Below are 11,181 nucleotides of genomic sequence, written 5' to 3' on the forward strand. Positions count from 1 at the left end.
TTTTCGAATTTTAAAGCAATTTTCATGGATTTTCAGGCTTTTCTAGCGCCATTGCCGTTTTTTGTTGTATTTCAGTCGTTATTCATTCGATTTTTGATAATTTTTCTAATTTTTTCGCGATTTTTCGAAGCGTTTTCCATTCCATCTTTCTCGATTTTTGACGATTTTCACACTGATTTTTAGTCATTTTCGGTCATTTTTATTTCGATTTTTTTCCGTTTTTTTCGCGACTTTTACCCCCCGATTTTGCGCCGATTTTGCGCCGATTTTCACTCATTTTCCCCCCAAAGTTTCGATTTTTTCAGTAGTGATCAAACTTTGGGTCAATATCAATCATCATTATCACTATCAGAGAAAATGACGATCGACACCACAAATGAGAGCGATACATCGCCAGATCGCTCGCCGGGATTTCAGGTTTTTTTTAGCCATTTTTAGCATCATTTTTGACCAAAATTATTTGCGAAAAATTCAAGAAATTGCAGCTATTCTAGCCCAAAAAATACTGTTAAATTTGGGGGCTTTTCAAACAATTTTTCCTAAAAATACCTGAAATTTCGAAATTTGCAGACATCCGCCCGTTCGTTCTCCCTGAATGCGTCAAAAATGGTGCCAATCACTGACGACTACAAGGACGAAGACCTCGTTTTCATTGAGAATAACGAACTGGTCGTTGAGAAGCCACGAATGGACCCGTTGAAGTACGGTTTTGATCTCAAAAAACCCCCCGAAAATTGCTAATTTTGGGCCTAAAAATGCGATTTTCAGCCTTAAGAATCCCAAATTTAAGCCCAAAAAAATGTGGCTCATTTTTGGCTCTAAAATTGATAACTTTCCAGATTAAAAAAATCCGATTTTCAGCCTAAAATTAGCCGATTTTCAATGTCGATTCTCCATTTGAATATGCTGATTTTGAGCCTCAAAAAATCCTAAATTTAGGCCAAAAATCTAGAATTTTCGGTCTTTTAATTGATAATTTTCTAGCTTGAAAATCTGATTTTGAGCCTTAAAATATCCAAATTTAAGTCCGAAATTTGCAAATTTGGACCCGAAAATTGTCAATTTTAGCTCTAGACATTGATAATTTTTCACTAGAGAAATCTTCAATTTCAATCTGAAATTAGCCGATTTCGAGTCAAACAATGACCCAAAAAATCTGAAATTCTCAAAAACGACGATATTCACTTGAAAATGCTGCTTTTTAACGCTAAACATCAAAATTACGAAAAACGCTTATCGAATTTGAAATCAGCGTCGAAAATGGGTCTAGACTGACTTTTCTAGAACTTTCTAGCTCAATTTCTAGATTTATTGGGTTACTGTAGCGCCAAAAGTACGCAAACACCACATCTTACGACACTTTGAGCTAGAACGCTGTAAATTAAGATTTCTAGTAATTTTGGGACGCTGAATTCAAATTTGATAACGAAAATTGTCGAAAAAAAATTTGAAGCTCAGTTTTTAAAATTTTCTAAAACCAAAAAATTCAAAAATCCCAAATCCCTAACATAACTACTGAAAATTACAAAAACGGCTATCACATCCGGAGTCAGCGTGAAAAATGGGTCTAGACAGACGTTTCTAGAACTTTCTAGCTCAATTTCCAGGTTTTTCGGGTTACGGTAGAGCCGAAAGTCCGCAAACACTACACCTTACGGCCAAAAACGACGATATTCACTTGAAAATGCTGATTTTTATCCCCTAAAAATCCCAAATTTCAGCCAAAAAATTTGTCATTTTTTCCTGAAAAATCTAGAATTTTCGCTCTTAAAAATGACAATTCTCTAGCTTATAAAATCGCAAATTTGAGCTTTAAATTCCCAAAATTTTCGCCGAAAAATTAACAAAATTCTGAATTTGTAAGCCTGAAAATTGCTAATTTCGAGTCTGAAAATGAGAAATTTTGGCCCGAAAAAGTCGAATTTGCCTCTTGAAATTGACAATTTGACTCAGCAAAAACGACGATTTTTAGCCCAAAAAATCCCAAATTTAAGCCTAAAATCAGCTAATTTCAACTCTGATAATGTCGATTTTTCAGTTTAAAATGCGGACTTTTAGCCAAAAATGACGGTTTTTAGTCTTGAAATCTCAAATTTAGGGCTTAAATTAGCCGATTTTAAGTTTGAAAATCTGATTTTTAGCCTTAGAAAACAACGAAGTTGAATCCTGAAATCAGCCAATTTCGACCCTGAAAATGCCAAATTTGACCCGAAAATCCCGAAAAAAAAATTTAAGCATAAATTGGACAATTTCGAGTCTGAAAATGGCGATTTCTAGCATTAAAAATACCAAGTTTAAGCCCAAAATTAGCAAATTTGGACCCAAAAAATCTGGAATTTCCGCCTAATTTCCAGAGTGCGTCAACTGATGGAAACGTGGCGACGAGCGGCTCGGCGAGCCCGTTCGAACTATGTCGATCCATGGGACGAGTTCAACATCCACGAGTATCCCGAACAGAAAGCCCGTCGTTATCGATATTCGGCGATTCGAAAACAGTGGACGGAGGATATTGTCGACGTCAGAATACATCCGGATTCATTTGCTCGCGGAGCAATGAGGGAGTGTTATCGATTGAAGAAGTGCTCAGTGCATGGGACCACACGAGATTGGAGCAGTAATTATGTGGCAAAACGGTATATATGTCAGGTGGATCGACGCGTTCTTTTTGATGATGTTCGACTTCAGGTAACGTCTTCTGAAGGCAGAATTTCGAAAAAACAATGCTCGAATTTGAAATCAGCGTCGAAAATGGGTCTAGGAAGCGTTTTCTAGAAGTTTCTAGCTCAATTTCCAGGATTTTGGGTTACTGTAGCGCCAAAAGTACGCAAACACCACATCTTACGACACTTTAAGCTAGAACGCTGGAAATTGGATTTTCGAGTAATTTTGAGGCGCTGAATTCGAATCTAATAACTAAACTTGCCGAAAAAATTTTAAAGCCGAGTTTTCGAAATTGTCTAGAACCAAGAAGTTCAAAAATCCCAAAGTTCTGACCTAATTTCAGAAAATTACGAAAACCGCTTATCAAATTCGAAATCAGCGTATGGGTCTAGACAGACGTTTCTAGAATTTTCTAGATCAATTTCCAATTTTTTTTTTGGGTTACTGTAGCGCCAAAAGTACGCAAACACCAGATCTTACAACACTTTGAGCTAGAACGCTGAAAATTGGATTTTCGAGTAATTTTGGGACGCTGAATTCAAATTTGATAACGAAAATTGTCGAAAAAGTTTGATGTTCAAAACTTTCTGAAATTTCCAGATGGACGCCAAACTGTGGGCCGAGGAATTCAATCGATACAATCCGCCGAAAAAGATTGACATCGTTCAAATGTGTGTAATCGAACTAATCGATGTGATTGGATCACCATTATATCATTTGGAGCATTTCATCGAGGGAAAATATATTAAATATAACTCGAATTCTGGATTCGTCTCAAATGCAGCGAGATTGACACCACAAGCGTTCTCACATTTCACTTTTGAACGGTCCGGACATCAAATGATGGTTGTTGATATTCAGGTGAGGCTTAAATTCGTTGGGAATTGACTGAAAATGACCCAAAAATCACTGAAATTCGTCAAGAAAATATCGAAAATGGTCTGAAAGATCCGAAAATTTACCGAAAACGGCTCAAACCCCCAAAACTTTAACAGAATTTCGAAAAAATTACAGAAAACGGTTCTCAAATTCGAAATCTGTGTGAAAAATGGGTCTAAACAGCAGTTTCTATAACTTTCTAGCTCAGTTTTCAAATTTTTCTGGTTACTGTAGCGCCAAATGTACGCAAACGCCAGATCCTACGACACGTTGAGCTAGAACGCTGAAAGATAGATTTTGGACTAATTTTGAGATGCTGAATTCGAATCTAATAACTAAACTTGACGAAAATTTTGGTTTCCTAAATTTTCCAGAAACTTATCTAAAGAAACCCCAACTTTCTGACCTAATTTCGGAGAATCACAAAAAACGAATATCGGATTCGGAATCGGCGTAAAAAATGGGTCTAGACATACTTTTCTAGAATTTTCTAGCTTCATTTCCAGATTTTTTGGGTTACTGTAGCGCCAAAAGTACGCAAACGCCAGATCTTACGACACGTTGAGCTAGAACGCTGAAAGATGGATTTTGGACTATATTTGGGATGCTGAATTCGAATTTGTTAATGAAAATCACCTAAACATTAAGAAATGGGTTTTCTAGACCATATAGTATGGCGGCCTAGAAAACTCAAAGTTAGGCCATCACATCAAAATGACCTAGAAAACACACCGAGTGGTCATTTTCGCCATGAGATTCGAGTTCAGCGACACAAAATTACTAGAAACTCCGATTTCCAGCGTTCTAGCTCAAAGTGTCGTAAGTTCTGGCGTTTGCGTACTTTTGGCGCTACAGTAACCCAAAAAATCTGGAAATGAAGCTAGAAAGATCTGGAAATCGCTGTCTAGACCCATTTTTCGCGCTGATTCCGAATTTGAAAAGAGTTTCCAGTGATTTTTCGAAATGATGTCAGAAATTCAGGGTTTTTGCATTTATTTTTCGAAAAACTAAACTAAAAAAACTTATTAGACAAATTTCGTTATCACATTCGAATTAAGCGTCCCTGAATTACTATATATTTCAATTTTCAGCGTTCTAGCTCAAAGTGTCGTAAGATGTGGTGTTTGCGTACTTTTGGCGCCACAGTAACCCAAAAAACCTTGAAATTGAGCTAGAAGGTTCTAGAAAACGCTGTCTAGACCCATTTTTCGCGCTGATTCCGAACTTGAAAGGCGTTTTCTGTAACTTTCCGTAATTCTGTCTGTATTGGGCTGTTCTAGACCAAATTTAAGTCAATTGCAGCAAAAAATCAGACCGTTTTTGGTCAGTTTCAATGGAGCATTTCACATACTTTTCGGAAAAGTGAAATCCAAACGATTTTCAGTGATTTTTCGGACATTTCTAGTCAAGTTTCACACGAGTTTCCCTAATTTTCAGCCCATTTCCAACCAGAATTTCGGCATTTTCAGGGTGTCGGTGACCTGTACACTGATCCCCAAATACATACAGTAGTCGGAACGGATTACGGTGATGGAAATCTGGGCACCCGGGGAATGGCCCTTTTCTTTCACTCGCATAGATGTAACGATATTTGTGAAACAATGGATTTATCGAATTTCGAACTATCACCACCGGAAATCGAAGCGACGGAGCATGCGATTGCTCAGGCTGCTCGGCAGAAGAAGTCGTGTGTCGCGGCACCTACAGTATTCGAAGCACGCAGAAATCGAGTGTCTTCTGAGTGTGTTCATGTCGTTGAGCACGGAATTTCAATGGATCAGCTGAGAAAGAGGAAGACGCTGGGATATAGTTCCACTGATTTGTCTATTAAGGTTAGTTTTAGGCTTAAACTGACTGAAAAAAAACCCAAAATTTTGCTTTAAAAGTCTGAAAGTGCTCAATCCAGAAGCTAAATATAGCATGAAACCAGCACTGGCGGCTTAAAATCGGCTGAAAATGGCTAAAGAATGGCTCAAAACCCAAATTTCTGACCTAATTTCAAAAAATTACAAAAAACGCTTATCGAATTTGAAATCAGCGTCGAAAATGGGTCTAGACAGAATTTTCTTGAACCTTCTAGCTCAATTTCAAGGTTTTTTTGGATTACTGTAGCGCCAGAAGTACGCAAACACCAGATCTGCCGACACTTTGCGTTAGAACGCTGAAAATTGGATTTTCTAGTAAATTTGAGACGCTGATTCTGAATGGGATAACGAAACCTGTCGAAAAATCTTAGTTTCACTATGATGGCCTAACTTTTGCAAGTTGAGTTTTCTAGGCCACCATGAAAATTGACCTAGAAAAAGAAAACTAAGATTTTCGGACAATTTTCGCTGTCAGAATCAAATTCAGCGCTCAAAAATTACCGGAAAATCCGATTTTCAGCGTTCTAGCTCAAAGTGCCGTAAGTTCTGGCGTTTGCGTACTTTTGGCGCTACAGTAACCCAAAAAATCTGGAAATTGAGCTAGAAAGTTCTAGAAAAGTCTGTCTAGGCCCATTTTTGACGCTGATTCCGAATTTGATAACGAAAATTTGGTCATTAACTTTGTAGCCCAGAAAATTGGTGTTGAAAAAGTTTGGCCACCATGGTTTTTCAGGAAAATTTCGAAAACTTGAATTTTTTGGAAATTTTCGTTATCAGAATCGAATTCAGCGTCCCAAAATTAGTCCAAAATCCATCTTTCAGCGTTCTAGCTCAAAGTGTCGTAAGATGTGGTGTTTGCGTACTTTTGGCGCTACAGTAACCCGAAAATTTCAAAATTGAGCTAGAACGTTCTAGAAAAGTCAGTCTAGACCCATTTTTTACGCTGTTTTCGACTCAAGACGCCGTTTTTTTATTATTAAATTCGAGCGTCTGAAAATTCCAAAAAATTCAAAAAAATTGAAATTTTTCGAATTTTCGAAAATTTTGAAAAATGGCTAAAATGATCGAAAAACGGCCACTATCATTTTCAGGTGCACAACGAGGACTGCGTGTGTCCGGAATGCATTCCAGTCGTTGAGCAACTCTGTGAACCATGCTCCGACGATGATTCAGAAGACGATGACGAAGAAGAAGAAGACTATCCGAGATCCGAGAAATCTGGAAATTCGGGAAAAAGTGGGAAATCCAGAATGTCCATCTCCACTAGATCCTCTTGCGACGACGAACAACGACCCAGAAAGTGTGGATTCGTCGATCTGGCATCGTTGAGACAGCGTCACGATAGTTTCCGATCCTCCGTTGGGACGTATTCAATGAATTCATCCCGACAAACGCGGGAGACGGAGAAGGACGAATTCTGGAAGGTTCTACGGAAGCAATCAGTGCCAGCGAACATCTTATCACTTCAATTACAACAGCTGGCAAGGGAGAATGCAGAAGCGAACGATGAGGATCCGATGCCTCAGGTGACAGGCCATCAGTTCTCGGTCCTCGGACAGATACACATCGATTTGGCACGTTATCACGAGCTAGGGAGATTCATTGAACTGGATTCGGAGCAAAAAGAGATGCTCGATGGATCGGAAAATGACTCCAGACTCCCGATTAAATATGATAAGCAATCAGCGATTTTCCATTTGGATATCGCTAGAAAATGTGGGATCCTGGAAGCAGTTCTGACGTCGGCACACATTGTCTTAGGACTACCGCATGAGTTGTTGAAGGAGGTTACTGTAGATGACCTATTTCCGGAGGGGCTTGGCGAGCAGGAGAATGGGATTCGAGGTAGGAGAAAAATGCATCAACTCAGCTACTGTAACGTTTCAGAACTGCGACATTATAGAACTGTGACATTTTAGAGCTAAGACATTTTAGAACTGCGACGTTTCAGAACCATGTCATTTCCGAACTCTGACATTATAGAACTGCGACGTTTTAGAACTATGGGTTTTTACAGCTGTGACGATGCAGAAAATTCAGAACAGCGACGTATTAGAACTGGGACATTTCAGAACTATGACATTTTAGAACTGTGACTTAATAGAACTGCGACATTTCGAAACTATGATTTTTCTCTTTCAGACCTCGAAGAATTCGGTTCGGACCTAATGGAAATCGCTGCTGAAATGGGTGACAAAGGAGCAATGCTGTACATGGCACATGCCTATGAGACTGGACAGAGACTGGGACCGAATCGTAGTACGGATTATAAGAAATCCATTGATTGGTGAGTTTAAAGCAAAACATTACTGTAGACAGGGTTACTGTAGGTTTTGAAACCTCAGCAGTCAGGTATATGGATTACTGTAGCTAGTTGTAGAGTTACTGTAAAATTTTCTCACTTTCTTAAGATTACTGTTGCTCATGAGAAGGTTACTGTAATTTTGATTGCTCTAGGATCACTGTAGGGTTAGTTACTGTAGCGGGCTGTCGGAGTACTGTAGTTTGGGATATAGCTACTATAGATGCCACGTGATAAGGATTACTGTAGTTTTTGCAACTTTAGGACTAATGTAGCTTGTTCTAGGGATACTGTAGGAGAAACACTCAGGATTACTGTAGAGTTGCTCATGGGTTACTGTAGTTTTGGATATACAGCTACTGTAAATGCCAGGATTACTGTAGTTTCAGGATCTTCAAGACTACTGTAGCCAGTTCTAGGGATACTGTAAGGAAGAGTTCAGGATTACTGTAGAACTCATCATTGGTTACTGTAGCTTTTAAATAGGATTATTACACTTTAGGAAAAGGAATACTGTAGTGGACAAGAGCTAAGGATTACTGTAGAAGCGCTCATGGGTTACTGTAGCTTATTTTAGAATTACTGTAGGGACAAGGCTACTGTAGACGACAAAAACTGAACTACTGTAAGATTGCTCATGAATTACTGTATTTTTTTCTAGAGATACCGTAGCTCATTTTAGGATTACTGTACTTTTGATTGGCCAGCGTTGAAAAAGGATTACTGTGATTGCTCTGCTTAAAATTGTCCATTTTCTGCAGGTACCAGCGTGTCGTCGGCTTCCAGGACGACGAACAACCCGAACAAGACTCCACAAATTCTGGAAAGTCTGCGTTCTCCTCGTTCTCTCCACTCTCTCGTCACGAGATTCTGGCTAAAATGGCTGAAATGTACAAAGAAGGAGGATACGGGCTGAATCGAGACTTCGAACGAGCCTATTGCCTCTTCAACGAGGCTGCCGAGGCGGCGATGGAGGCGATGAATGGGAAATTGGCCAATAAATATTATGAGAAGGCCGAAATGTGTGGGGAATAAATATTAGGGGGGGATTTTTGAATTTATTGGAATAATTTGGATGAAATTTTAAGCTTTTTGATGAAAATTGACCTAGAAAATGTGAAATTTTTGGAAATGTTTTTTTTTGAATTTCAGGTTTTTAGAATTTTCGTTCTCTTCGATTTTTTTGGAATTTTCGAATTTTTTTTCTATGATTCGGGTTTCTTCGATTTTTCGAAATTTTGAGGAATTTTTTCGGAAACTTGAGATTTTGAGATTTTCAGAATATTCCAAAGAAGAAGATTTTTCTTTAAACATTCATAAAAATTCGATTTTTTTGAATTTTTGAATTTTCAGACGAATTTCAAAATTTTCCCAAAAATTTGTTTTTCCAGTTTTCTGAAATTGCAGAGTTTTTTGAATTCTGGATTTTTTTTTTGGAATTTCTGGATTCACGATTTTCGGAAAATTAAAAATTTCTGAATTTCAAAAATTTTGATAATTCCGAATTTTTGAATTTCTGGGAAAATCCCAAAAAAAAAGAAAATTCCAAAAAAATCTGAAACTTCAAGATTTTTGAAATTCTCGAATTTCTTGGATTTTCAGACGAAAATCCGACTTTCTGAAATTTCAGATTTTCAAAAGCCGAAAATTCTAGATTTTCAAATTTGAAATTTTCTGAAATTTCTAATCTTCGGAATTTTTGATTTCTAAAAATTCATTTTTTTTTCAAAATTCCATCAATTTTTCACTTCAAAAATTTTCAAAAAAAATTCGAATTCCCGCCAATTTTTTCCTTTTTTTTCTCTATTTTTTCTCTGTTTTTTATCTCCCTAAAACTGCTATTTTTTGTGTACGGTTCCTCTAAAAACCCTTCTCTCTGGTATTTCTGATCTTTTTTTGTATATTTTCGTTTTTTTTTAAAATGTAGTTTGTAGTGTCTTGAAACTCCGCCCCCTTTTTCCCCGCCCTCCTCTGTTTTTTCATAAAGCTCCCAGGATTTCAAAAAATCTGAAAAATTCAAAAAAATCTCCAATTTTTTGTATTCTACAGTAATCCGGCGCCTTCATAATCATGTTTTTTTTTGTGTTTTCTGACCCATTTTTCTTGATTCAGCTATTCCAGAAATTGCTATTTTTTGGAATTTCAGAATTTTTTTTTTTGAAAATTTTGTATTTTAATTTACATGTTTTTTCACCCCACCCCGCCAAAAATGCTCTCACAGCTCAGTTTTCTTTTCGCTTGGTAAACAATAAAAATTTCTGGTAGAAATGGATTACTGTAGTTTTTTCCAAACAAAGAAAAGACTCACATTTCCATTCCCAGCGTCATCCAAAAGGAATGGAATGTTGAATTTGGTTCCGACGACCAGGGGGAACTTTTCCATGGTGGTTCCGGAGGAGATGAATCTGAAATTTTTTTGGGTTTTCTGGGATTTCAGATTTTCTTGGAATTTTAAGAAATTCTGATTTTGAGTTATTGCTGAAATTCCGAAACTTCCAACTTTCTGAGATTCTAAATTCAGCGATTTTTTTTGCAATTTTGAGTTTACAGAAAGAATTTCAGAATGTTTAAAAAACAATTTCAGAAGTTTGATTGAATTTTGAAAATATTCTTGGAATTTCCCGAAAACTTGAATTATCGAAAATTTCTAATTTTTCCAAATATCATCATTTTTGAAGCATTGGGATTTTCAATTTCGAAAATCTAATTATTGAAGCTTTTTGAGTTTTTGGATTCTTCAAAGTTTAAAATTCCAAACTTTGAGATTTTTTTTCGAAATTTGAGCATTTCTTATTTTCAAAAACTCTTGAAATTTTCAAATTTTTTGATATTTCTAAAAATTCGATTTTCTAATTTTCGGGATTTTGAAATTCAAGTTTTTTGAATATTTCTCAGAAGTTCGAAATTCGAGAAATATTCAGCATATTTAAATAACTTCAATTTTCATAATTTTCAATTTTTGGAATTTTCAAAATTTTTCTTTATTTCAGAATTCGTGGAGCTTTTGATTTTCTAAACTTTCCGGGCTTTAGGATTTTTTAAATTTAGAAATTTCGAAATTTTCCGATTTTCAGATTACCGTAAAACCTGTATTAGAAGGGCCCCTCTAATTGAAGTGCCCCCCCTAGAGGCCTCACGAAAAATATAAGTGCTCTCTCTATTTGAAGGGCCCCTCTATTTGAAGGGCCCCTTTGACTATTTCCTTTGATTATCAGCCGTTTTTTTCTTGTTTTGATTGAATAATTGTCTAATTTATAAAAAACTGAGACCTGAGAATTTGAATGCCGTCGCTCTATTGGAGATTTTTGTCTCGTTCGAGCGATTTTCGCAATTAAACTTAGAGTTTACAGTTTGAAATACCGTAAAACCTCTAATAGAACGACACCCGGATCGTCCACTTTGAGCCTATATATCTCATTTTCTGTGAAAGATATCAAAAAGTGGCTAACTAGTAAAATGTTGCTGATATCCAGA

At 36.8% G+C, this 11,181-nt stretch overlaps 2 protein-coding genes across 2 annotated transcripts in view; one reads left to right on the plus strand and one right to left on the minus strand.

Moving 5' to 3' along the window:
* Nucleotides 1-357: 357 nt before the first annotated feature.
* On the plus strand, nt 358-8,742 carry Cbr-efk-1 (the record flags this gene model as incomplete). The annotated part of the gene is made up of 8 exons (XM_045243538.1): nt 358-417; nt 571-701; nt 2,355-2,685; nt 3,262-3,522; nt 5,010-5,372; nt 6,497-7,250; nt 7,548-7,692; nt 8,469-8,742. 8 exons carry the CDS (start codon nt 358-360, stop codon nt 8,740-8,742), a joined length of 2,319 nt encoding a protein of 772 aa, XP_045097256.1.
* Nucleotides 8,743-9,172: 430 nt separating this feature from the next.
* CBG21104 overlaps nt 9,173-11,181 on the minus strand; it is a gene marked incomplete at both ends in the record, with an annotated part of 3,661 nt that continues 1,652 nt past the window's right edge. The window contains 2 exons of the mRNA XM_002642683.1: nt 9,173-9,262; nt 10,016-10,112. Of these exons, the coding sequence (XP_002642729.1) occupies nt 9,173-9,262; nt 10,016-10,112 (187 nt within the window). The remainder of the gene's footprint in view (nt 9,263-10,015; nt 10,113-11,181) is intronic.

This window comes from Caenorhabditis briggsae (assembly GCF_000004555.2).
Source record: "Caenorhabditis briggsae complete genome, chrIII, whole genome shotgun sequence".
NCBI classification, from domain to species: Eukaryota; Metazoa; Nematoda; class Chromadorea; order Rhabditida; family Rhabditidae; genus Caenorhabditis; species Caenorhabditis briggsae.